Raw genomic sequence first — 27606 nt, forward strand, 5'->3', positions numbered from 1 at the left:
GGTTTGCGAATTTTTAATTAAATATTTTTATAATTCCTTTTCATTAATTTCATTACAAGTGTTTTTTTTAGTTTTGTGTAAAGTTGTAATTACAATAAAAACCCAGTAAGCAACTTAAAAAACTAAACTTGTTGGCGTTCAAAAATTTTGTTTAATAGAGAAGTACTTCGCAAAATGTCAGAGGCTTTAGTAGTTTAGTATGTCATTTTGCTGTCCTATGACATTTTTTAATAAAAACAACAATAAAACATGTTTTTAATCCACCACTGAGTACAACCTGACACTCCGCCGCGTTCCAGCAGCACCGTACAGACGAGACAGAGCGCGTATCACGTGATCCGTTGCAACATGCGAAGTGTGATATAAAAATATATTTGCGTGTTTAATTGAAAAAATATAATATCGACAGCAAAAAATCTACATTTTTTACTGCAAATATGCTCAGTAATATCTGGTTAAAATATACCAATACTAATATACCCTGAATACGTATCAATTTATAAATATGAGTTAGACAAATTGTTATTACCAATTTTTCCCAACAGCGTGTTAGTTAAAAATCCACTCCTAATATGAAGACGAAAAACTCGACAGAACAACAAAATATCATTATTAATAAAAAATTAGTTCTACAAATATTTTTGTTAGTCTACTTGGTGAGAAGTGGCCTAAAAACGGGGAAAAACATTACAGAAGACAATAAAATTATAAAAATTGATCTTTAATGTTGAAAATGTGCAAATTTTTTTACTTTGTCTAGTGAGAGTTCATATTATATTTTAATTTTAGTTATGTTCGCATTAAAAAATTAACATTTTAGGTCACAATATGGCAAAAATCGCTCGAGTGTTATATGAAAATCTGATAGTGACTTTCCTCTGCTTTCGAGGGCAGTATTTCATTTTGGGATACATTCAAAAATAGTGAATCTATTTAAAAATGAATGTTGCAAAAAATTATTTGTTGAGATGATATTTTATTTCTTGACCTAAGGAGAATTAAAATTGTATTTGCAACTTTTATCAGGGTGTAATATTGCATACTCTCAGTATCGCCCCGGTATAGTTCTGATTAAACTTTAAACATAACTCTTGAAATGTCAGTGGTATCTGAAGCAGATTTGCTAAGAACTCACCGCACTTGTCCCGATTTTATGGTATTTTGAACCTTAAACAATACTTCCGGCGTACTAAAATATATTTTATCCGCTCGGCAAGAAAATAACGTATATTAATATTATTCTAGCTTGTCGTTTTGTCACTTGCAAACATATTTAATTTATTTGTGAAAAAGTACAGCGCAAATTCAAAATGTTGCAGATTTAAACGATCCCCGTCAATCACTGATTCTCAGCACGTTTCTGCCTTTAATCAAATTGTGATCAGCTCTCGTTTACGACAGTCATGTTGTAATGCTTTTCAGCTGATCACAATTTGATCAAAAGCTGAAATGGGTCGAGAATCAGCATTTAATATTAAATTTTGGTTAAACCATAACTCAAAAAATCCTATATGATCAAATTTTAATATTGTCTTCTGCAGTGATAATCCTTGGATATTTAAAAAAAAAAATTTACCCCACTACCGGTCAGTTTTACTATTTTAGTAAAACTAACGTGAATTTTACGTCAATCGTAAAATAGTGAAGAATAAAATAGAAGATGTAGAAAAAAAAAGTGTCTGACTTCTTCGTCTTCGTGTTGCTGTTGTTTTAACATCTTTTTAGGTTCCCCCACGCCGTGCACGAGGAAGAGCAGGTGGTCCGGACAGGCAGGTGGCTCCCCGGGCTCCAGCGAGAAGGGGGCCAGACCGCGCACCACCATCCGCTGGGTGGGGGGCGCGAAAAACGGCTGAAACCATCGTAGCGCGCTCAGTGGTTGCGTAGTGTTAGCGCTTGTGGCGTTAGTGGTATTATATGTTGCATAGATTGTAGCATTAGTATTACCGTCTTTCTATAGGTATAGTTTGTAGCATTAGTGTTATTGTCATTCTATGGTTATAGTTTGTAGCATTATTGCTATAGTCTTGCTACAAATTGCAGCATTAGTATTATTTTCATTCTATAGTTTGTAGCATTATTGTTACTATCTCGCTATATTTTCTAAAATTAATGTTATTGTCGTGCTATAAATTGTAGCATTAGTGTTATTGACTTCCTATAGATTGTTGCATTAGTGTTTTTGTCTTGCTATAAATTGTAGCATTAGTGTTATTGACTTCCCATAGATTGTTGCATTAGTGTTATTGTCTTGGTATAAATTGCAGCATTGGTGTTATTGACTTCCTATAGATTGTTGCATTAGTGTTATTGTCTTGGTATAAATTGCAGCATTGGTGTTATTGACTTCCTATAGATTGTTGCATTAGTGTTATTGTCTTGGTATAAATTGCAGCATTGGTGTTATTGACTTCCTATAGATTGTTGCATTAGTGTTATTGTCTTGGTATAAATTGCAGCATTGGTGTTATTGACTTCCTATAGATTGTTGCATTAGTGTTATTGTCTTGGTATAAATTGCAGCATTGGTGTTATTGACTTCCTATAGATTGTTGCATTAGTGTTATTGTCTTGGTATAAATTGCAGCATTGGTGTTATTGACTTCCTATAGATTGTTGCATTAGTGTTATTGTCTTGGTATAAATTGCAGCATTGGTGTTATTGACTTCCTATAGATTGTTGCATTAGTGTTATTGTCTTGGTATAAATTGCAGCATTGGTGTTATTGACTTCCTATAGATTGTTGCATTAGTGTTATTATCTTTCTATAGTTATAGTTTGTAGCATTATTGTTATTGTATTACTATAGATTCTAGCATTAGTGTTACTGTCTTACTATAGTTTCTACCATTAATGTTATTGTTTTGCTCAGTATTCGTGGGTCACGTGATGTTAGCACTTATAGCATTAGTGTTAATGTCTTGCAAATATTGTAATATAGCGTTATTGTCATGCTTTAGCTAGAAGCATTAATGGTATTGTCTTGCTTCAGTTTGTAACATTAGTGATATGACGTGCCATAGATACAGTATTGTAGTGTTATTGTCTTAAATAGTTTCTAACATTCATGTTAATGTCGTGCTATAGCATTAGTTCTACTGTGGTGTTATAGATTGCAGAATTGTAATGTTATTTTCTTGCTATAGTTTGTAACATTACTGTTATTGTTGTGCTATAGCATTAGTGTTATTGTCATGGTATAGATTATAAATTGTAGTGTTATTGTCTTAAATAGTTTCCAACATTCATGTTAATGTCGTGCTATAGCATTAGTTCTACTGTAGTGTTATAGATTGCAGAATTGTAGTGTTATTTTCTTCCTATAGTTTGTAGCATTAGTGTTCTTGTGGTGCTATAGCATTAGTTCTACTGTAGTGTTATAGATTGCAGAATTGTAGTGTTATTTTCTTCCTATAGTTTGTAACATTACTGTTATTGTTGTGCTATAGCATTGGTGTTATTGTCATGTTATAGATTGCAGAATTATAGCATTATTGTCTTAATATAGTTTGTAGCATTAGTGTTATTGTCTTGCTTCAACATATACCATTAGTGTTATTATTAATGTCTTGATATATTACAAGTTGTATTATCTTGTTATAGGTTGCAACATCGGTGATGACATCTTGATATAGCTTGCAGCATCGTAAAATTCATACTAATACAATACACCTAAACAGATTTTATGCATTTTAATACACTTTGCCGGACTTCAAACCTGCAAACTCTTGGCCCAGAGCCAAAGACCTAACTGCTCTGCCACACAGCTTGGTATATTATCTTCATATACGTCATAATAACTACACTTAAGCAATCAATTGAAGGTTTATTAAATTGGCTCAAGTAGCCATATTTTATGGGAAAAAGGACCGAAAAAATCAAAAGTACATCAATTGCTGAATGTTGTATTTTTCAAAAAAATTGTAATGGTGACTTCACAACTTTCATAATGGACGCTGAAACGTGACAGTATAAGCATGGCAACCAGAGTTGAGTCGAACCCAACACTCACACAGATGCATTACTTGCATATAGCAACTTGTTATCCAACTTCAGAGAACTAAAATTTCAGTAAAAATGAAAAAAAAATGTCAACATTTTAACAAAATAAATATTAACATTTTATTTTTAATTTGTGAGACTAAAAAAATAACAACTCGGTCCCACCACACACTCCTTGCCTCATTCACATTCATACATACTCTTCTATTATTCTGACTCTTGACATGGCCCGACTCAAGTATCTGATTCACTTGATCGTGCCATGTCTTCTTCGGGCGTCCCCGAATTTCGCTACCATTCACATTTGCATCATATATCCTCCTTACACTCATTTCTTCGCTCATTAAGCTCTACATACCCAAAACATCTAAGCGTTCCTTTCTTAATCTCACACATTACGCTTAAATCAGCCTTGCACTCTTTGCGGATCTCCACGATCATACATGGTTTTACCACACATACGCCTCAGGGATCTCAATTCTACAACATTCAGTCTACAATAATTCAATTAAATATCAATATCAAAAAAGGCTGATTCTCAGTGACTTTTCACACACTGTGTTTGGTTTGGGCCAACTCTAATTGCGCCACCTTTAATAATGCAGATGATATAAATTTCTACTGAGTGACATTATAACAAAACTATTCGTAAATGCAATATAGGGGGAGTTCAAACACGATCCAAATCAACAGATTTACATACGTATATGTCTTGAATTGAAAATCGTATAGTCGGTCTTTTCAACACAAGTAGAGTCGATAGACGGCGCCATCTATGGGATGCTTTCGTAACTAAATTCATCTGAAAAGGTTTGGGTCTCGGATAAATAACGATATGTATAAAACAGTATGGATTCGTACGTTGACGATTTCTACACACCCCTCATACCTTTTTCCTTCCAAGAATTTCTTCTTCTTCCTTTACTTAAAAAGACCTTCCACACAGCATACCCAAAGATGACGTAGGCCCTGAGAGAAATTATTTCATCAGGGCCTTCTGTGTGGAGATAATTTACAATTTATAAAAGAATTTTTAACTTTCTTTTTAAAACTACATTAATGCCATTCGTACAAGGAGATACATACGAGCAACTCGAGTTTTGTGCGCATCGCATATGCGCAACTCGTGCGTATTCGCCATACTATTTGGTAGTATACGAGTTTTGTGCGCATCGCATATGTGCAACTCGTGCGTATTCGCCATACTATTTGGTAGTATACGAGTTTTGTGCGCATCACATATGCGCAACTCGTGCGTATCTGCCATACTATTTGGTAGTACACGAGTTTTGTGCGCATCGCATATGCGCAACTCGTGCGTATCCGCCATACTATCTGGTAGGTACAAGTCAACTGTACAAGCAAGATGCATTCTCATCTCCTACTCGTTTGACAGAAATGACGTCTATTATCGTCATATTATTTTCTTCGTTGCCTTAGTCACCTGACATTGTGTTAATTCCGCAGCTGCAAGTGAAAAAATTAACAATCATACTACAGTTTCAGGCTACAACTCCTATGCAATTTTAGCTGATGTTTTAATATTTCAACTGAACAGAACGTTGAGTGTAATTATACTCTGTTTGCCATATAAAAGCATACATCTAAATAAATTACATGATAATAAAATGCAATAGCACTTGTACTAGGGTGGCTTTAGGGAAATTCTTCATCTATTGTATAGGCGCACGCCTTACTACTGGGCGACAGCCTGGACAAGAGTGTTTTCCGATCTCCGGCAGCGCTGAATCGTCCCGGCTACTCTGTGGCGCATTAAGACAGAGAACTCATGCGTCCTCATCTGTGAGGCGCTGCATCGCCAAGGGAGGTCGAATGTGTTGTTCATGACGCTTTGTGTGTACCTTATCCATAGTTCGCTAGTATAAAAGCTCATGCATTAGTCTGAAATACTTGCTTCTTCACCGACGGACTGTACCAGTTTAATCTCCTAGCGAGCATGTTTGCTTGCACTTACTTGCAAAAGTAAATGTTCGTTTGTTAAAAATCTTGTATCTCCTAAAGTTCTTCAACGATTGCTTTGAAATTTTGACAAAACGTTGCAGTTGAATACGCGTATGTTTTTATATACTTATATTATATAGATGTCGCCTGTGACAGGTAAAAACGTGGTACGTAAACCAGTTTAAAGAGTAACATATCGGTAAGCTACTTGTGTTTGCGTCCCAATCACGTAGCTTATAAGTATATCTGCGTACGAAGGTTCTAATACTTCATTTTTGTTTAATGGACAAACATTCCACGATAATTTCTCCTAACATCATTATAAGCTGAAGTTGTAGCTTGTGCAATGACGGAGAACTAACGGTGTTTCAAATTAAATTCGATCAGCTGCATTTTTCAAAATTTGGTGAATCTAGACAGCCTACGTTTTCGAGGGATAACGCTCTCGACTAGCAATCTGAAGGTCGTTCCAGTAAACGTAGAAAGTAACAAATAGAAAAAGGGCAAAAATATGGGATGAGGTTAGGTTAGGTCATAATGCATTGCATGCCACTATATTTTACTATATAACAAAGAGGAAAAGGGGAACTATATGGGATAAGTGAGGTTAGGTTACTATAGGAGTTACCGTATGAGGTTAGGTTACTATACCGAAAGTAACAAATAGGAAAAGGGGATGAATACCGGATGAGGTTAGGTTAGGACATAGAGCAATGCATGCCACTAAAAGTTACTATATGAGGTTAGGTTACTATATCGAAAGTAACAAATAGGAAAAGGGCAAAAATATGGGATGAGGTTAGATTAGGTTATTATATCGAAAGTAACAAATAGGAAAAGGAGAACAATATGGGATAAGTGAGGTTAGGTTACTTTAGGAGTTACCGTATGGGGTTAGGTTACTATACCGAATAGGAAAAGGGGATGAATATGGGATTAGGTTAGGTTAGGTTACTACACCAAAAGTAAAAAATAGGACAAGGGGAAGAATAAGAGATGATGTGGCTAGCTAAGCAGTGAGTGTTTACCGGGGTGCTGCCCCAGGCGTCAGGACTGGACTGCCGAAGGAAGTGTACCATTACTGCCGCACTGTGCAGCACCACACTCTCTCCGCTCGGTAGCGCCACCTTCCTGTTCCAAACCGAAGTGATGACTCCATGACGATACTCCTCCTGCAGACAGATAAGTGGAAGTCAATAACTTGAGACTGACATTTATCAGTGGTGTATATATATATTTTTTTTTTTTTATATTAATTCCACACAGGAGGCCCTGAAGAAAATAATTTCCCTCAGGTCCTATGTCATCTTTGGGGATGCTGTGTGGAGGGTCTTTTTGTGGAGAGGAAGGAGTGAACATGGGTCTTGAAGAGTCCCATGTTGTAGGAGGGAGGAAACACAGAGGCCGGCAGTTCGTTCCACAGCCGAGCTGTTGAACTTAAGAACGAATCGTAGAAGCGACCCGTTCTCATGTGACAAATGTCAACCGTGTACAAATGTTGGGCGCGCGTTTGGCGTGTATCCCGACTACGCACCGGTGCCGAAGGGATCAATGACGCTAGTTCCTCAGAGCATCTTCCATTGTAATACCGATAGAACAAGGACAGCATACCTACCTGACGCCTGTGCTCTAAAGATTGCAGTCCGTTTGTTAAGATTGGGGAATCTATCAAACGGACCGCCCGTTTCTGCACAGAGTCAAGGGTTTTTTTCAGGTATTTAGGGGCTCCGGACCAGAGATGGCTGCCAAATTCGACAGTAGGGCGCACTTGCGATTTGTACAGGGTCAGCAGTTGTGTACTATTAAAGTATCTGCGGGCCCTGTACAGTACGCCCAGCTTCTGAGAGGCCAACTTTACTCTGGCTTCGGACTGGAAGTTGTAATTATAATATGAAAGAATTGAACTTACCTCCAGAGTGTCGGCAACATCTTCAGTGTAGGGAATGTATCGAGCGTCACTTGTGCCCTTATAGAACCAACTACATCTGTAACACACAAACACACATTGCATAACAAGGATAACAAATTATTATAAGCAATAATTATTCGCCTAACTTATTAACTCGCAGCCTTCTGATTGCCGGAGAGCTGCTCTAATCACTAAGTTAGATCGGCTCATTACATTGTTAAATGTGTTGACGTTTTTCCATGTAATTTATAAAACACAATAAGTTCTATGTCTTTACCTTCTGACAGCTTCAATGTCTTCCCTCCAGTAGACGGCAGATCTTTCTCGCTTGGTCAGAGACACGTCGTATCGTCCTCCGTCTGTCGGAATCAGGCCGTCCAACGCGGGGGAGCCTGCAAACAGACAAACAATCAGACAATCAAACAAACAATCAAACAAACAAATAAATAAACAAGCAGTGAAACCGGGGTTTCAAAATATTTGCACATTTCAGAACACCTTCGTAACCTTCACTGGCTCAAGTGCCCTGAGAGAATCCAGTACCAACTGTGCTGGATGGTGTTTAAATCCATCAATGAAATGGCCCCATCCTACATCTCTGAACTATGCGTCCCGGAAAACACTGGTCTGAGGCAGTCAACTCTTAGATCAGCAACATCATCAGCTGTAGGCAGACTGATAGAACCTAAGCGCAAGCCAAATACTAAGTTTGGTGATCGCGCTTTCGGAGTATCTGGGCCGAAGGCTTGGAATAAACTCCCTCCGGAACTAAGATCCATAACAAGTCCAACAGAATTCAGGTCTAAACTAAAAACTTACCTTTTTAAGCTGTCATACCCTTAAATTAAATATACCATTCCTAAGAGAAAGTCCAGTTATATCCAATTATGTCCTAAATCCTGTATCTAAATTTCACCAATAAACAATCAGTTAATGTTAATTAAGTGTTAATCTCAAGTGACCTACCAGGTAAGTATAGTACTGTATATTTTCTCCATAAATAGTTAATTAATAACATAGATCCCTGTAGAAATGTAATATAAGTTTGTACAGCGCCCTTGAGGTGATTTTGCACAAAAACGGCGCTATAAAAGTCATCCAATTATTATTATTATTATTATTATTAAACATCAAAAGTTGATAGAATGCATTGTCATCAATAATGAGTATATCTGATGAGTTTCAGCAACAGCTGAACGGATATCGGGAAGTGCGTTAATTTCCATTTCCAAGATTTGCATTTATTCATTCCCGAAAACGTAAAAAAAGCTAAATTGTATGTATTTGAATATGAGCCAAGGATCGTAGTCTCTTCGACGTTAAAAACCAACGATTCTAGGCCCATTTCAGCTTTTAAGCAAATCGTATTCAGCCGTCAAGCAAAACGGTTGTGCTGTCACGAAAAAAAAATAGTACTCACTTGTGTTTTTAGTGTACGCTTCTTCCAAAGTGTTAGAGTCTATCTGAGAGAAGGGAGTCCATATCTGCTTCTCTTCCACTTCTTTACAGTGGAACCAGTGACGCTGCACCGGTTTGTAGGCCTGGTACGGCTGCTCCGACTTCTCGTCCTGAAACATATCAATCACCGTCAATATCTGAAAATTGGGATTGGGTGCAAAAATGAACCATCTGAGTACCAGGTCTACAAACGGTGATGCTGCACCAGTTTGTAGGCCTGATACGGCTGGTCAGACTTGTCGTCCGAAACATATCAATGTCTAACTAACTAACTAACTAACCATCACGCCGTTTCCCCGCAGGGGTAGGCAGAGAGGACGGACCGCCAAACAACTCGGTCTTGGCACACACTTCTTGCCTCATTCACATTCATACATCGTCTCGTACATACTCTTCTATTATTCTGACTCTTGACATGGCCCGACTCAAGTATCTGATTCACTTGATCGTGCCATGTCTTCCTCGGGGGTCCCCGACTTCTGCTACCATTTGCATTTGCATCATATATCCTCCTTACACTCCTATCTTCGCTCATTCGCTCTGCATGCCCAAACAATCTAAGCGTCCCTTTCTTAATCTTACTCATTAGCTTAGCTCAGGGATCTCATTTCAACAGCATTCAGTCTACTTTAATCCTTTCTCTGCCAGTTCCATACATCAGGGTAGGTACCAGCAGTCCATTGTGGACTGCTAGCTTGGCTTCTTTGGACAATGTTTAGTTAGCGCCAACTGCGTTCAGTCCTCCATGAATGGAGTTCCCTGCATTTCCCCTTGTTTCAATATCTCTGTCAGCCTTCCCATCTCTCTAGAACATACTTCCTAAATACACAAACTCATCCACCTGCTCCAAGTATTCCTCAGCAACAACTATATTGCACACTGTTTTCGTACTCTCTCTTTCAAATCCGAAATTTGGGCTTGGGTGCAAAAATGAACAATCAGAATGTACTAATCACGATTTATTTTTGGATTATTATACTGTGTTACGCTTCCTCCTGCGTTCTCATCATCAGAACAGATGTGTAGATTGTAGTGAAGAATGTGTTTATGTATGTAGAACTGATTGCGTATTGCGCGCTTCAATCCTCTTACGGCCGGTATTTCAGTTCAGAGGAAGCGCAACACGACATAATATACCCCAAATATAAATCATGATAATACATTCAGATTATTCATTTTCGCACCCAATCCCAACTGAGCCATATGCAAGACTTGACAAGAAGAAGATTGCAGACGGAAATACGAGACCTGTGGTGACAGCCGGTAGCACGCTCTCAATACAAGTTGACCATAAACATACACTTTTGTATCTGAAATAATCTGCTTTCAAAAATAACATTTAATTTTGGGATGCGTTAAAAATACGTGAATCTATTTGTAATTGATAATTTTCAATGATACTTACATCATCCTCAAACACTGGTTCTTCAACTGCTTTCACATCCATCTTGAAAACTATTTAACTTCACTTAATTTTCTTTAAAAGTTTATGTATATAGCTGTATCACTTTTAGACAAAACACTGATTTCAGATTACTGTAAGAAATAATAATTAAAATTAATTAATGCCATTGTTATCGATCCATTTTTCTTATTAATAATGTGCGTAACAGAAAGAGAGGTTACAAAGGCGCTCTCGGCGGCAGGTGCATAATAAATATTTTGTAATAGTGAATATAGATCTGGAATGTCAACTTAGATATCTTGTAGTAGTGAACACATCTGGAACTTTTACTAAGAGATATCTTGTAGTAGTGAACATTTCTGCAATGCCAACTAAGAGATATCTTGTAGCAGTGAACATTTCTGCAATGCCAACTAAAAGAAATCTTGTAGTAGTGAACATTTCTGGATTGACAACTAAGAGATATCTTGTAGGAGCGAACATTTCTGGTGTGCCAACTAAGAGATATTTTGTTTTAGTGAATATTTCTGTAATGCCAACTAAAAGATATCTTAAATTAGTGAACATTTCAGGAATTCCAACTAAGAGATATCTTGTAATAGTGAACATTTCTAGTATGCCAACTAAGAGATATCTTGTAGTAGTGAATATTTCTGCATTGCCAAATAAGAGATATCTTGTTGTAGTGAACACATCTGGAACTCTTTCTAATAGATATCTCGCACAAAGACAAATTTATTGGAAACACAAAACAAAAACTATTATAAAGGTTTTAAAATGTTCAATGAACTCCCAGTAAATGTTGAGAAAGCTATGGTGACTGTCCAGAAACGAATACAGGGCCGACCCTGAGCCAAACGGCGAATGGCGCTAGTAAAAACCTTAAGGGCGCTGTATTAGGTATTTTGTATTATCAGAGCGGCGGCTCTGACGGCCGGCGTGGTCTAGTGGTATACGCTTTTGACTACAGATCCGAAGGTCGCGGGTTCGAACCCGGCGTGCGCAAATAAATTTTATTTGATTAATTTGTGTTATTTCACAATTGATTAATTTAAAATAATATATAGTATATTTGCGGCACGTTCCAGAGTGGAAGATACTCTCAGTATCGCCCTGGTGTAAGACCACCATTCAGAATTGAAACGTTGCTTGAAATGGCTTTAGCCGTGTTTGGTGACCAGATCTGAATAGCCAGGTACTTCCTCACCTTCCTCTTCCCCATCTCCCTCCCCTCCCCAATACCCTCAGCCTCACAACATACCCCAATTGGGGATGCCATAGTCTCACTGGCTCCAGACGGGAGCAGTTGGGACTCTTGTGCGGTATTACTGTAAAAAAAAAAAAAAAAAAAAAAAGAGCCTTGACAAATCGGCGCCCGGAGCGGATTGCTCAGATAGCTCCTGTACAGGGATGATGTTGGATATAACAGAGACGTTTGGAGATATGGTCATCGAACATATCCTGAATCCTCATTGTTGGCAGAATCATATTTTTTTTTTTTTTTTTTTTAGTTTTTTTTATTAGTAAAAAAAAGATACACGAATTACATAATATAACAATTACATAATATAATTACACAATATAGTAGGTTATTAATTACATAATATAAGTATTCGATGTACCCCCATAAATAAGCAGGGCTTGTGTGTATGGGGGTGTTGTTATATTTGTTTATATTTGGTACGATTCAGTTCAACTGTTCGGAATACTTTTTAAGGTGGCTTTTGAATTCGTTTATATTTGCATTCATGTTTCTAATTTTTTCTGGTAATGAGTTAAAAAATTTAACTCCGAGATATTCATGGTTGAACTGTCCTATTGTTTTTTTACATTTAGGAGTAGGAAGTATTGACGTTTGTCTAAGATTTCTGTTATTTTTAAAGGGTGCAATTTTATTTTGAATATAGTTTTTATAAATTTGTAATGTTGCATGGTAGAAGTATAATGCACTTAATTTTCTGACCTTAAATTGTTTGAATAAAAGTTCGGACGAATATGAATAGGGTTTTTTTAATATGGTTTTTATTATTAGTTTTTGTGATATGTAAATTGTTTGAGTTTGATTTTTTATATGTACCGCCCCAGCCTATAATGCCGTATTGTATAATTGATTGACAGAAAGCGAAGTAGGTATGTGGTTCTAAGTAATTTTTCGTTTAAAATATCTCTTAAACATCTAAATATATATGTTAGTTTCCTTATTCTGTTGTTCAGAATATTTATATGTGGGGACCATTTTAAACGCTGGTCTATTGTTATGCCTAGGTACTTAATATCGGTCTTGCTTTCTATGTTTGTGCATAACATATTGCATTTGTGGTTTTCTGTATTTTTCACAGAGTGGATAATTATGTTTATTTCTTTAGGTGTTTCTTGTTTTTTAATGAAAAATGGTAAATATTTTTAGAGTTTAAAGTCAACAGGTTTTCATCAAACCATAATTTTAGTTCATTGATATCTGTATTTGCCATGTTATTTAGTTCTGACCAGGTGTTTGCTTTTAGTAGTAGGACTGTATCGTCAGCGTAAGAGACAATGTCTCCATATTTGGAAATATTGAATATATCATTGACATATATAATAAATAACAATGGTCCCAAAACCGTGCCTTGGGGTATTGAAAAGTCGCTATATTTTGAATCGCTGACTTGATTGAGTAATTTTACTTGTTGAGGTCTTTTATATAAATAACTAGTTATCCATGCTAAGACTTTTCCACTAATCCCTACCGATTTTAATTTACTTATTAATTTTTTATGTGATATGCTGTCGAAAGCTTTTTTGAGGTCTATAAATATGCCAAGACATTTTTTATCGGAATCTAGGGCCGTATATAAATAGTTGGTTATTTTTGTTGGTTATATCGCGTCGTGAGTACTTGTATTTTTTTTGAATCCGAATTGGTTATAATTAATTATTTTATTTTCTTCTAAGAATGTCCAAATTTGTTTTTTTACAATTTTTTCATATATTTTTGATATATTCGAGAGAAGTGAAATCGGGCGATAATTTTGTGGATCTTTACGACAGTCTGTTTTATAAATGGGGGTTATAATTGCTCTTTTATAGTTATTGGGAAATTCGCCATTTGCTAGACTTAGGTTTATTATATGTGTTATGGGGTGAATTAAGTATTCTTTCATCGATTTTATTGTTTTAGTATCTATGTTATCAAAGCCGGGGGCAGAATCTCCTTTTAGTTTCGAAATAGTTCTGTCAATGTCGATTTCTGTGACTGGGTGAAATTTATTAATTTGACATTGTGTTATTTGTTGTGAATTAGATATATTGGTCTTATTTATGGATTTTGCTAGGTTTTTTCCCACGTTATTAAAATAGTTATTTAAAATATTACAACATTTTTTTGTGTCATTTTGTACGTTATATATTATTTCCCCATCTGAGATTTCTGATATGTGCTTATATTTTTTCTTTTTATTTATTATTTCATTTGTTGTTGACCATATTTTTTTATTATTGTCTTTAGCTTCTGTTATAATTTTTGAGTAGTAGTCGTTTTTCGTTTTCCTTATTAGTGTAGTTAGTATATTTTTATACTTTTTATAGTATAATACAATTTTATTGTTAACTAGTGGCCTTTGTGTTATTTTATAAAGTTTATTTTTTTTCCTAGTGGCTTTTATTAATCCTAGAGTAATCCAAGGTTTAATTTTTCTTGTTTTTGAGTTGGGGACGATTTGTTTTTTTTTTGTTGATTCTAAAACGTGTTTATTTAAAGTGTTTTCAAACAGTAATGCACTTTGGTTGGCGCATTTATTTATTAAAATTTCTTCCCATTTTTCAGTTTTTAGTGATTTTTCTAATAATTTGTAGTCTATTTGAGAATATGGAAGATTTAATTTGGGTTTTGTATTTAGTTTTCTATTTGTATCATGTAGTATAAGACACGCGTAGTGATCAGTTATATTAGTTTTCCACACAGTAGATTTAATATTTTTTATTTCATTCAGATGTATATTACACCAGATGTGATCTATGCATGATGGCGTTTGGTTTTTAATTTGTCTAGTGTTATTATTAATAAAAGATTTAAAATTGAGGTGCGTCATCATGTTTATGAAATTATTTTTTTCAATTGAGTGATGGTTTGCAGAAATATTTATATTGAAATCACCACAAACAAAAGTAAGTATTCTCGGTAATTTGCTAAGATATTCACATAGTTCGTATGTAAAGTTGCTTATGTTTGATTTGTGCGTTCTGTACACTGTTAAAATTCTGTATAATTTATTTTTTAATTTTATATCTATTTTTAGACAGTTTACATATTGTATATAAATTTCTTCAATGTCAGTAATTTCACACTCATCATTAACAAATATAATTAATCCACTATTTTTGTTAATCGGTCTTGTTGTTGCGATGCCTTTGTAGTTTGGTAGCGCATTTATGTATTGATTGTCATTACAGTGCGTTTCCGTTAACACTATGCAGGTGGGTGATGTATGCAGATCATTAATATTTATCAAGAATTCATCTAGGTTTTTTGCTATGCTTCGGATGTTCATATGTAATATTAACAATGGGTTATTGTTTGTAATACACCATTTATTGACTTCCGTAATATTTTGACATATTTCTTCGGTTATTTTGTATTTTTCGTCAATTTTTTTTATTATAAAATCGGCCATTTTTAATTGTAATCAATTTTTTCTTGAGCGAAGGCAAGCATTTTCATCCTGTGTTTACATTTTTCGCTATTTGATTTGTGGTCTGTTGTATTTGTGGTTTTGAATTTTAAATTAAGTTCTGTGCAATTTATGCATTTTGGTGTTTCGTTTTTACTGTTGCAGTCTTTAATGTTGTGCTCACCCGCACAATGACGGCATTTTGGTTTGTTGGGAAGTTGAAGACAACGCACTGCTGTGTGCCCATATTTTTGGCAATGGTAACACTGCATTAGAGGGTTGCAATCTTCAACTTTTATTTGGTAAAAACCAAGGTTAACTTTTTTTTTCGTAATTAGCAGATTTCTCAAATCTCCACTGGTTTCGAGGATGATATTTTTTTGTAGAAATTTTTTAATTGGTATGGTTCCTTTATATTTTATTTTATTTGGATCCTTTTCATATATTATTTTTATATCTTCATTTTGCAGAATTAGATCCGATATAAATTCTTCATGTGTGTATTTTTCGTCGATTCCTTTAAAGATCATGCACGGTCTTTTTTTATCAATGCTTTCAATTTGTATTCCTTCAAGTTTTAATTTTGTGATTTCATTTTTGATGTTGGCCATATGATCTGCTTTTTGTAAATTGATTATTAATTCATTTTTTGATATCTTTCTGATGCTACTTACTCCGATTCCTAGTTTAGATATTTTTACATTCTTCATGATTGTTTCTTTTATGTCTTCATTTTCGTTTTTAGTTTGTATTATAACGGGGAATACTGGAATTTTAGGTGTCGTGTATTTTCCACTTGTGATGTTAGCGTAACTTCTCGTAGTTGTTTTATTTTCGAGATTTTGATATTTTTCTAAGTTTTGATTTGTTGTGATTATTTTTTCTAATTTTTGACTGTAGTTTTCATTATTAATAATTATTTGGTCTTGCAATTGAATTATTTTATTTTGTAGTTTTAATTGTTCACATTTTATTGCTTCTTCCACCTTTTTAATATTGTTTTCCAAACTTTGTTTTATTTTCGAGTCTTTTACAGTTGTTATTTTATTAATATCGATTCTTATGTTTTCTATTAATTCCTCCATATTTAGATCCGTTCACTCTTTCGGTCGAGTGGTTATTGAATTTACATGGCTTATTAATATCGAATTACAATAAGAAATAAAAGTCTATAAAGAGATGCGTCAGCTATTTGCTTGGTACCTAATTGATACCTAACCTCAAATCACAAAAACAAAAACATCACTTTTTGACACAATATCATTTAAAGTATACGATTTACACAGCGTAAAATAAAGCGAAATTGTGTTTGGTCACGTCAGCACTCCGGTACATGCGTTCAATTTTGAATTTTACTTGTTTTTTTTTATAAATTTGCGCGAACATTTGACAAAACGTCAGACTGTAATTGAAATAAGGCGGAGTAATTGAAATAAATATGAAGAGTCAGTGCAAGATTACAGAGATTTATGAATGTACGAAAGAGAATGATGGAAGGAATTCAATCCTTTCTGCCTTGAAATCCTAACTAGGAAACCCGGATATACTTTGCGATTGCGAATATCTTCATCGGGCGTCTACGACATCTCCCATTCATTCACCACTGTATTACCGTTAAAAATACTACACAATATCGACTCCGTATCTCTTTCCAGTGCAGATATATTTACTTCTACCACTCTTGATACTAATAATTATCAGGAAATCGATCGAGTAATTATCGAATCGACAAAGCACAAACATACGAACATTGCCCTTTACATTAATCTCTAAATAATATAAAATAAAGTCGCTATCGTTTGTGCGCTTAGTTCTTCTAAACTACGCAATGGATTTTGATAGGGTTTTCATTATCATTTAGAGAACTTCTTCCAGAAGGTTTATATACAGGGTGTATCGGCACGTACCCGACAAATTTTAACCAGCTATTCCTTAGCATATTTGGAGTAAAAAATCTTATGTGCACTTTGCTGTCCGGTAACATTTTTTTTAATAAAAAATTTACCATTCATATTTTCACCACATGTCACCAATGTTTTATCCTTTGTCAAAGTTTGAAAAACCCGTCTGGCAAATATTTTATTCGAATTCCATTGAATAATGCACGTGTGTACCTATATTGGCGCACTTTTACAAGCACAGCGAAATGGCACGTCACCATTCGTCTCATTTTTAACTATTATTATTTAGTGTGAGCGAAAGAGCGAAGACGCTTTTTGACATACTTGCTTATAACAGCTGTTGAACACGAAACACAATGCCAATGACAGTGATGTAGTGTTGAAATTTTAAATTTTTTTGTTTTTAATTGAAAAAAAAAATGCTACCGGACAGCAAAGTGCCCATAACATTTTTTACTCCAAATGTGCTAAGGAATAGCTGGTTAAAGTTTGTCGGGTTAGTGCCGATACACCCTGTATATAATACATGCATATTATATTTATTGAAAGTAGTGAAAAGTCGATGTTTTGTATTCATGTCGTAAAAAGCATATTTTCGGGCGTTTACATTGCTTACGCTGATTAAACCTTATGAGATACATCAAAATTATGTACTACGGAATTCCAGATCTTAAAATCCTCAAAACTTTACCACAAACCGAGCAGCGTCGGGTTCACGTCAGTTAGCAGATAATAAAATAAAACTTCAAATTTTGTGTTAATAATTTATTTCAAAGAATATTTTGGCAAAAACAATTTTTTCGCAAAATAAATAATTATTATAATATATACAAATAAAATATTAATTTTACCCAAAATCCAAAAAATAAAAAAATAAAATTAACAATAATTTCATTTAGCAATAATAATTTTTTTTTTAAATAATAAAATCAAATTACACATTTCTAGAGTTCACTGAATAGATAACCAGTAGGAGTGTCATATAAATTGATGATTTTAAAGCAAACTGATGTCACCATTTGCATAAGACTTTTCGTCTCCTAGGTCCCAAACAGGTTAATGAAACTAATGATTTGTACATAAATTTTTTTGATATCGCCAGAAGTAAGGAATAATTGACCCTACTTCATACGTACAGATAATAGATACTTCTTCATTTTATCTTTTCAGTGTTACAAATCGAATTAGATTTAATTAAAATATTGGCAAACTAATGGAACCAAATACCCTATAATATTAATAATACGTCCAACTCCAGTAAAATATTGGCAATATCAACAACTCTGGTCACTAGAGGCGCTAGTGTAGCATATTGGCAATAACATTCCTTTCAGTAACAAATGTAGATATAATATATCTCGACGCCATCTAGTGAGAAATTCAGCACTAACAAAGCCTTTCCTACAAAAATAAAGTTGGTTGTTTACAGGTGAAAAAATATAATAAGCAGTAATTGTTGATTAAAGTACTAGTACATATTGACTTATTTGGCGTGTTGGAAATAAGCCGACGTAGCTCAGTGGTCCAGAACACCTGACCGGACATCAGAAGGCGCGTGTTCAATTCCCATCGGCGGCATTTATAGATATATTCAATTTGTAATTTGTAAAATAATAAGAATATATTTCACATAAAATCCATTAAAATGTATGAAAGAAAATCAAGGCGTACAACTCATGTCGCTAGGAGGCGCTAGTGTACAATGTTGCCAACAGAATATATAGAAAATGTCAGAAGTATTATTAATATTATTGGGTATTTGATATAGTCGACGATCTAAACGCGTCCGGAGACGATCGCTGTCATATAAATCGAAGTGCGATTGACAAACATGCGGATTTTAAAACAGCGTCATCTGTTGGAAGCTATTGTTTCTCTATCTACAAAGACAGACTGAGCCAAAGCAACGCGTGGCGGGGTACAGCTGGTTATAAATAAAAAACGCATCTCGTTCCACTATGAAACTGTATTTCAGAGGGGCGGACAAATAGAGTAATTGAATGAACATCAATCGAGCAGCGAAACGATGAATTAGCAATTTTCAATTGTGCCAAAGACGTAAATTACTGACGATAATCGATATTGATCGCCTTCGGAGCGTTTACGAAACACAATGAAATACTTTTTTCTTTATGTCACTTCTACACCAAAATACCAATTGTCAGAAACTATGGCATCAACAAATTTACATATTTTACGAGACTGAAGTGGGGAGGATGAGATGGAAAGGTGAAGGTTGAAAAGTACCCTACTATTCAGATCTATTCAATTAACATGGCTAAACTAATCCAAACAACGTTTAGATTCTGATAGGAGGTCTTTGACCAGGGCGATATTAAAATTCGTAAAGTTTATTCTGACTAAAATCCAAATAATTAAAAATTGCATGTTAATTGGTGAAAAATGTCATTTGGTGATCAAGATTTGAGCACCTTCCATTGAAATACCTGTAGAACGAGCACAGTACTTCTGTTTTTACTCGCAGTATTTAGCTGTATAATCAAGATTAATAATTATTCTAGTGTTACATTGGACAATTCAAAAACCGTGATATTCACAATTTTGAAAAACTAAAAACTACCACCTTTACTACGCTATTATATGATTATATATTTTTATTGTTTACGCTATGGCACCATATGAGGGGCCGAAGATAGAGACAGATCACCTAGCTGCTTGTCGCTCCATAGAACTTTCCTTTGAACTCAGATTATTTCTGCCATTAAAATAATAATTATATAAGAAAACGAATGAGTAAAAATTTTAATTTTGTGTTTCGATCAACTATCAAACATAATGGGTATCAAAATTTGTCCAAATACTGACGGGCCGAGAATCGGCGGACAACGGGGATCGTTATTGTGGTTGAAATGTCTAAAAATATCGCCTACATAATAATTGTGAAGTAAATTAATATTTTTGGTGTTGATGACAATAATAAATTAATATTTGGGCGACGAATTACAATTTTTCTTCTGCTTCTTTACAGTCAAATATTTTAATTGAAATATTGTCTACAATTATTGGCATTTCGCATGGTAGGGACATTGTTGTTATTTTGAGGCATTCTGCTCGGTATGGCATCGAAATTTTGCAAAATATTCTGGTTGAAGCGAATTGTTTCTTCGTCGACTTGGACCGTTTGATTTGTTATATGCAGAGGTCCACATTCGGGAGGAATTCGGGCGTTACGATCGCGATGCAACTGTAACAACTCTCGTTGTTGAATCGACGACATTTGGTTGAAAGTTGACTCCAATGACGGCTGATTCAAGCGCATTTGCGACTGGTTCGACGTTGGGCGGTGTTGATTTGGGACATGTCGAAAAAGTGGAAACGTTTGCGGTTGATTTGATGCGATTTGAGGGTGATTTAAGCCGATTTGGGGTTGATTTGACGTCGATGGCTGTTGATTTGGTATTTGTGTACGAAGTGGAAGCATTTGGCGTTGATTTAAACTCATTTGCGGTTGATTCAACATCATTGGAGGTTGATTTGAACCCATTTGTGATTGATTTGACATCATTGGCTGTTGGTTTGACATCATCGACCGAATTGGCATTTGCTGCTGACTTGAAATCATTCTATTTTGATTCGGTGGGTTTCCAATCGCTTGACTCGGGTTTGTAATGATCGGAGTCTGCGACAACATAAAGAATTCCGAACTATCTTGATTCTGGTATTGTATATTACTGTAGAAGTTACCTTGTCCATCGACGTAATTTGGACGGCTCGATACTGCAACAGGAATTAAATAAGTAGGGTTAGAAACTCCGCTTATAACTGTCGGTGCGTCAACAAAGTTCGATGCTGAACCCTGGGATGAAGAACTACTCTGATTTTGACTGGACGAGTTGTATAAATACGGTTGTGCTACTCCTACAGGTCTAGTATCGTCCTTTTTACTTGTGCCTAAAATGTCTTCTCTTGCAGTTGGTTGTGCAGGTTTTGCAGCTTTATTTGTGCTGTTGAAATCATTAAAAAAGGACTGCTCATTGTCGAGACCGAATGAGAATGCGTTGAAAAGCGGGACTGTGTTTTGTTCAGGTTCCTTTTCCGGAGTTACGATGGTTTCAGGTTCTTCAGTAACTGATGAAGTGCCTTCTGTAATCTTTGGGGCCATTTCTTCTATCTTCAAAGCCTTAGTTTCAGACCAACTACCAGCTATTGTTTCCTTGTTCACAACATCTTCAGAACTATCGTTTCTGTCCTGAATTTTAGCAGAAATCTCATAATTTTGCTGCTCTTTATTACGAGATCCCAGCTCGACAGAAGTTGTTGCAGACATGCCAAAGTTACCTGAACTTTCAGCAATATCTCCGAACATTCCATCGTTTATATCTGCATGCTGAAGAGCATTCCTCAGTTTAGCGAAAGTTTCAGGTTCATAATCTGTCAATTCGTTATCAGGATTCTCAACCGCATCCAAATTGTCGTCGTCATCAAAACTATCGGTGTTGTTCGCATTTCCAGTTGAGTTTGGCACAAAATCAATGGATTGTACCTCCCTATCGCAAAGATCGTTGAAGTCACGCTCCAGTCGTTGTTCAATCGCAACGGACGTGGCCAAACTGACGTTGGACAAATCGTCATTGTTTGGATTCACGGCGGAAATATCTTCAACTTCCAACAGCTCGGGCGTCTGATCTCTCGGATAATCGATAACGTTTCCGTAGTAATTTGACTCAATTGATTGGCTGAAGTCATTGATGAACTCGTCTTTGTCATTGTTATGGTTGTTACCGCAGTCGTTTGTGGAGTCTTCCTGTTCTTCGAAAACCCGTTGTTCTTCTTCGATAGATTCATTGTCGGCACGACTCAATTGCTCTCCGACAGAGTTGTTGTAGAATGAAGGAATCGCGAGGGGCGGTTGCATAAACACGGAAACATTTATATTTTCATTTTCTGTATTCTTTTGAGCATCTTTAGGCAGTAATTCCATCTGTTCTTCCGCCATCACTCTTATAAAGCTGCCTTCGTCTCGGTCTGAACTGCACGATTTCCGTCTTCCACTGACAACTTGTAAAGACACAGATATGTTCCTCTGGTAATCGTATGTCTCGGACGTGTCGCTTCCGTCTTGGGCTTCTTTAGAAGAAGTTATAGAAGCGGCGTAAACCTCGTCAGGAATGAAATCAGAACTGCCGTGGTTGAAAGGTAATTGCTGTTGTATGTAGGCTAAAGGTACTCCGAAAGAATCGGTTGAATGGATATTGGAGTCGGCCGGTATTGGGTCATATAAAGACGCCTCATTTGTTTCTGTTTGACCAAAAGAGTTATTGTTAAAAGATGAATTGCGATCAAAGTTGGTTGAGTTCCGCGGAGAGAGCGATCTGATTGGAACAAAAGCAGCCATCGGATCGGAGTGAGATTGGGAATCTTTCGTAAAGTTCGAGAAATCGTCGAACTGCGAATCTAAAAAGTAGTTCCCCAAACTGCCGTCTTGCTTGTCGGCGGGCTTGCTCCCTTTCACAGGGATGTTTTCGTACACTGGAGAATCTTCGTCACTGTCGAAGGGGTTCGGTTCAATGGTGTATGGGTGGGTAAATTCTTGTAAGGTTGCGTCGCGATTAGGCGTGATCCTTTGTGCTTCCTTGACGATGATGTTCTGAAAGGTACCGATCAGTTGGTCCAGTTGTTCCGCCTCCCTCATGACTTCCTGCTGCATCATTCTGGTCATCATCAGATCCTCTTGAATCTCCTGGACGATGTCTATGTCTGTCTCGTTGTTGTTTTCTTCTAAGTTCTCATCAGCAAAAGAATCATCGTCCATCGTGTTACTATCATTGGCCTCGAGCCTTAGCTGTTGCAGCAACTGCTGTTCCAGTTCTTCGTTTCTTTGATCTGCTTCTACTCTTGATCGTGTTTCTATGTCTGTATTATTCTGGAGAGGCGTGTCTCGACTGAGCATTTCGATCAAACGTTGCTCTTCTTTTGCAATGTCAATTTGATCTTCTCGTTCGTTCCTGGCGTCAACCTCTTCAACTTCTTGTCGGATGTTCATGCTAGATCTACGCTCCCCGAGTTGTGGGTCACTCCATTCCTGTTCCAACAGCCTTCGCTCCCTCATCAGCTGGGCATTGTATATTTCCCTCGGGTCGATGGATCTTGGAGTACCGAATTGCGACTCCAAGCGCAGACGATGCTCCTCCACACTTGGATCGATTCTGTCTCCGTCCATTGCATTTGGATTCAGATACTCAATGGTTGTGCTGTTCCTCACAGGAGCTCTGTTGATATCAAAACTGGTGTAAACACGATCTGCCGGTGGAAAGGTATCTCTTTCATCGTCAGAATTTCTGCTCTCCAGAATATCAAATCTTTGGAGACGGTTATCTGGTAGACTGTGCCTGTTTGCGCTGGGATAAACAGGGCTGCCTGGATAGTCATAAAATCCGGCGGTGTTCATGGTCTTTTGGTTGTGGTATGAATGTTCCGGAGTGGTGTTGGTGATTTCTCTGTCTCTAACATTTAGGGTGTTACTTTCAGAAATACCACTTGTGCGATACCACTCTCCATCAAAATTAGCAGATTCATGAGGAGCTCTATTCTCATCAGGTCCAGATGCAATTTCTTTTTCGGTTTCTTTGTTTCCATCTTGCAACTTCAATTCAACTTCTGTTGCAGTACATACTGTTTCATCCATTACTTCCTGGACATCATCTTTGATGAAGTTTGGGTTATCGTTTAGATTCAGGTGTTTAAAAGTTTCTCCAATGCTCCTTGTTCCATCGTATGGATCATTAACTGCTTCTCCTTCAAAGCTATTATCCTGATGTCTGTCAAGAATCAAAGGATCTGTCTCAAAACTTGCGACTCTGGGAGAAGCTGGTCTTTTTCTAAAATCGCTTTGAAAGGGTATGGAACAAAAAATGTTACTTTGTCCATCGGGATTTTGGAAATGATCCTGAGAAGCACCACTATCAAAAGTGTCAAAAAAGCCTACAGCAGAAGGTAAAATTTGCTGATCCATTTTGTTGGAAGTAAGACCCTGCTTTTCAGAAGACAGTGGAAGCATATTTACAGGTGATTTGTTCACACCTGTTTGAGGAGTGTTCAACAAAACATCTGGAACTGCATTTACTTGTTCATGAAATTCAAGATTTTGCTGGACTATCTCATCATTGGTTGTTTCTGATGGTTGGTCATCAAAGAAATCGGCAGGATTGTAATACTGTGTACTGATGCTCTGTTTTGGTTCATTGCTGCGTGTTTCTGCTTCATTTTCAATGGGTTTCAATTGATTGTCGAAAAATTGACTGGGATTGTAGAATTGTGAAGTCAAATTTGAAGTGACACTTTGCTCTTTTGGCACATTGATCGCTTCTGTTGCATTTTCAATTTTGTTAGTTTCAGAATTGATCGGTTGGGTGTTAAACTTATTTGGATCATAAAATTGAGGAGTCACATCGGAGATGCTATCCAAATTTGGTTTGCTTCTTTCATGTCCAACGCCAGCATCATTTACAACATGATTTGATTGACTTTGATCAAGATATTGATTTGGATTATAAAAATGTGGAGTCACACTTTGATTCCCTCCAAAACCACCATACGCTACATTTTGGGTCGGGTTCAAATAATTTGCGGTTGTATTTATAAAATTGTTTTGATCAAATTGCTCAGAAGCATAAAATGGCTGTTGAACATTGTTTGCATTACTGTTGAATCCTGGTTGTGAATTAGCTCTGTATGTCTCTGTGTGACTCTGGATGAAGATTCCTTCAGCGGTATTAGTCTGTGGGTTGTTTTCTTCCTTTTTGCCCTCGTAATAATTTGCATCAAAGAAGGACGTAACGGCTTTTTGTAAGTTATTCAACGATACTTTTTCCTGCAGTTTTGAAGCTAAACCCAACAATGAAGTTGGACTTGTAAATATGCCAGTGTCACTGTTCTTATTGTTGTTTGCTGGTTGATATGGTGAGTTATTGAACTGTTGATTCTGTGTAGAGAATTGTTCATAGTTACTTGAGAAGGGTAGCGATATACTGGATGAATTGTCATCTCCATAAGCGCTACTGTAAGGAGATGTTTGACTATAACCTCTTGCAAAATTTTGAGCTCCCGGTAAAAATTCTTGATTCGAGGGATTAAAAACAGCAACGTTTGGCTGAGGATCGTTAGGTAGAGGATTGAAAATAGAGACATTTGGCTGACGTTCGTTAAATCCAGAATTAAAAACAGATATATTTGGCTGAGGTTTGTTAGCTTCAGGATTGACAAAAGCGACATTCGGTTGTGGTTTATTAGATCCAGGATTGAAAACAGCAACATTTTGCTGAGATTCGTTAGATCCAGGAGTGAAAAGAGCAACATTTTGCTGAGGTTCGTTAGATCCAGGAGTGAAAAGAGCAACATTTTGCTGAGGTTCATTAAATACAGGGTTGAAAACAGCAACATTCGGCTGAGGTTCGTTAGAAGCTTGACTCAACAGATTAGAAATCGGTGGTTTAGGTTCATTAATCCCATGAAAAGATATTGGTGCGACGGGAGCTGTTGCAACGTGTGGTTCCATTTGAGAGTAGTCAATCGGTCCAGAATAATATGTCAATCGTTTTTTGTGAGTTAGTCGGAATTTGTTTCCCGAATCGTCTCCAGAATTAGGAACAGATTTCGGAGGAGCTGGTGGTGGCACCAAAGCTGGTGAAGACCCTTCGAGGATGGACAAAGAAGGAAAAGATCCTTGACTACCAGACGCCTCCAAATTACCCGACTTCAGCTGTGATTGTACTCCAGAGATAGGCACATTTGGCTTCGGGGTCTCTTGGGATGAAGCACTTGAACTCATTGTTGAAGGATTGAAAAACATTGGAGGAGCAATCGGCTTTTCAACATTTGCACCAGAAGTATTCAAAGGAGCAACTTCAATGGAAGCTGAAACAGTATTAGAAAGAGCAGCAGAGAACGGTGGTAAAGGAGTTGAAACGGCTTCCGAAGACACAGAAGTCGAATGTGAATTGAAAAACAAAGGCGGATTTACAGCAATGGATGAATTTAAAGTATGTTGACCAAAGTCCAGAACACCGCTATTCCCAACGTCATTATTTTGTTGCATTTGAGCCAAATTTCCACTAAAAACATTGATATTTGTTGGTGGTAGGCCAAAATTTTGCTGACTTTGATTGGCAGAAATTGATTCAGGATTAGCTAAAGGATTAAAAATGGTAACGGGAGACATACCAGAAGTATTTGTAACTTCACTGTTTTGTTGTACTTGAGTCAAATTTCCACTGAAAGCATTGGTGTTTGTTGATGGTGGTCCAAAATGTTGCTCAATTTGACTGACAGAATTTGAAGATGCAAATTCTGGATTAGCTCCGGGATTGAAGATGACCACTGGGGGTGTACCAAAAGGGGCCGGGACAACATTGGGAAGGTTGAAATTATTTGCGGGATTGTTTCCACCTTCTTGGTTAGTACCTGTCAGCATTGAATTCTTCTTCAAAAGAGTGTAGAAGTTCTTGACACTCAAGTTGGACTTTTTACCTTGGGAAGAATACAAGTTTCCGGAGGGCGGAAGTTGAGAACTTGGAATCATCAAAGCATTATTTGCATTTGGATCGAAAAACATTGGACTTGGAAGGTTTTGCTCTATATTAGAACTCGGAATACCATCAGTGTTGGAATTCGATTGCAATTTTAGGTCATCATCCAACATATTTTTTACTTCTTTTTCTTCTCCCATCACTTTGTTCAAATCTTCATTCACTTCATTCAGATTAGCAGAAACAATTGGCAAGCTTTTACTGGTCTCACTTTCTCCTTTGGTGAAATTCTGACTTTTTTGCTCATGCACTTCAATGAAATTGTCAGAATTTTCTTTTATTGAAGCTTCTACGGGATTATTTGCAGCTTTAACACCTGAAATGTTGCCACTAGCACCAGTCGGTGTGTAGAAAAACTGCACACTATCCTCACTAGCTATATTAGGCTTTCCACCATAAGAAGGGAAGGTTGGAATCGGCTTAACGTCCGCATGAGACATACGACTATCTGGAACAATGTTGATATTTTGATCAGACATGTTAGAACTTGTTGGCGGTAAGGGTGAAAATACTGCGCCGGGCGGTTGATAAATGGATGGAATCATTGTGACATTTTGATTGGGGTTGTACGTAGAATTGGCCCCTATGGGCGGGAAGGACGGTATTTGTTGGGCAGGTGTATTGATGGGGGGAATGGGTGGTATTCCTGAAATGGGCAAGTGATGTCTCGGTTGTTCGTATTCCGTCTCTCCGAGCACTAAGCCGGGGACATGAGCGTAGGTTTTCTTCTTGTGCGAACCAAGCCGGTATTTATTTGCACCACCTGAAACAAAAAAA

The 27606-nt window shown here is 36.6% G+C and overlaps 1 protein-coding gene across 1 annotated transcript in view; it reads right to left on the bottom strand.

The window, feature by feature from the left end:
* The window catches only part of LOC149415737 (uncharacterized), a 176178-nt gene that overhangs the window by 22502 nt on the left and 126070 nt on the right, over positions 1-27606 (bottom strand). The window contains exons 3-8 of the mRNA XM_089641661.1: positions 20303-27592; positions 10735-10760; positions 9292-9439; positions 8149-8263; positions 7872-7947; positions 6991-7134 (exon numbers count right to left, since the gene is read on the bottom strand). Of these exons, the coding sequence (XP_089497787.1) occupies positions 6991-7134; positions 7872-7947; positions 8149-8263; positions 9292-9439; positions 10735-10760; positions 20303-27592 (7799 nt within the window). The remainder of the gene's footprint in view (positions 1-6990; positions 7135-7871; positions 7948-8148; positions 8264-9291; positions 9440-10734; positions 10761-20302; positions 27593-27606) is intronic.

Source organism: Hesperophylax consimilis, chromosome 17 (genome assembly GCF_061612785.1).
Source record: "Hesperophylax consimilis isolate HC1 chromosome 17, BYU_Hcon_1.0, whole genome shotgun sequence".
NCBI lineage: Eukaryota > Metazoa > Arthropoda > Insecta > Trichoptera > Limnephilidae > Hesperophylax > Hesperophylax consimilis.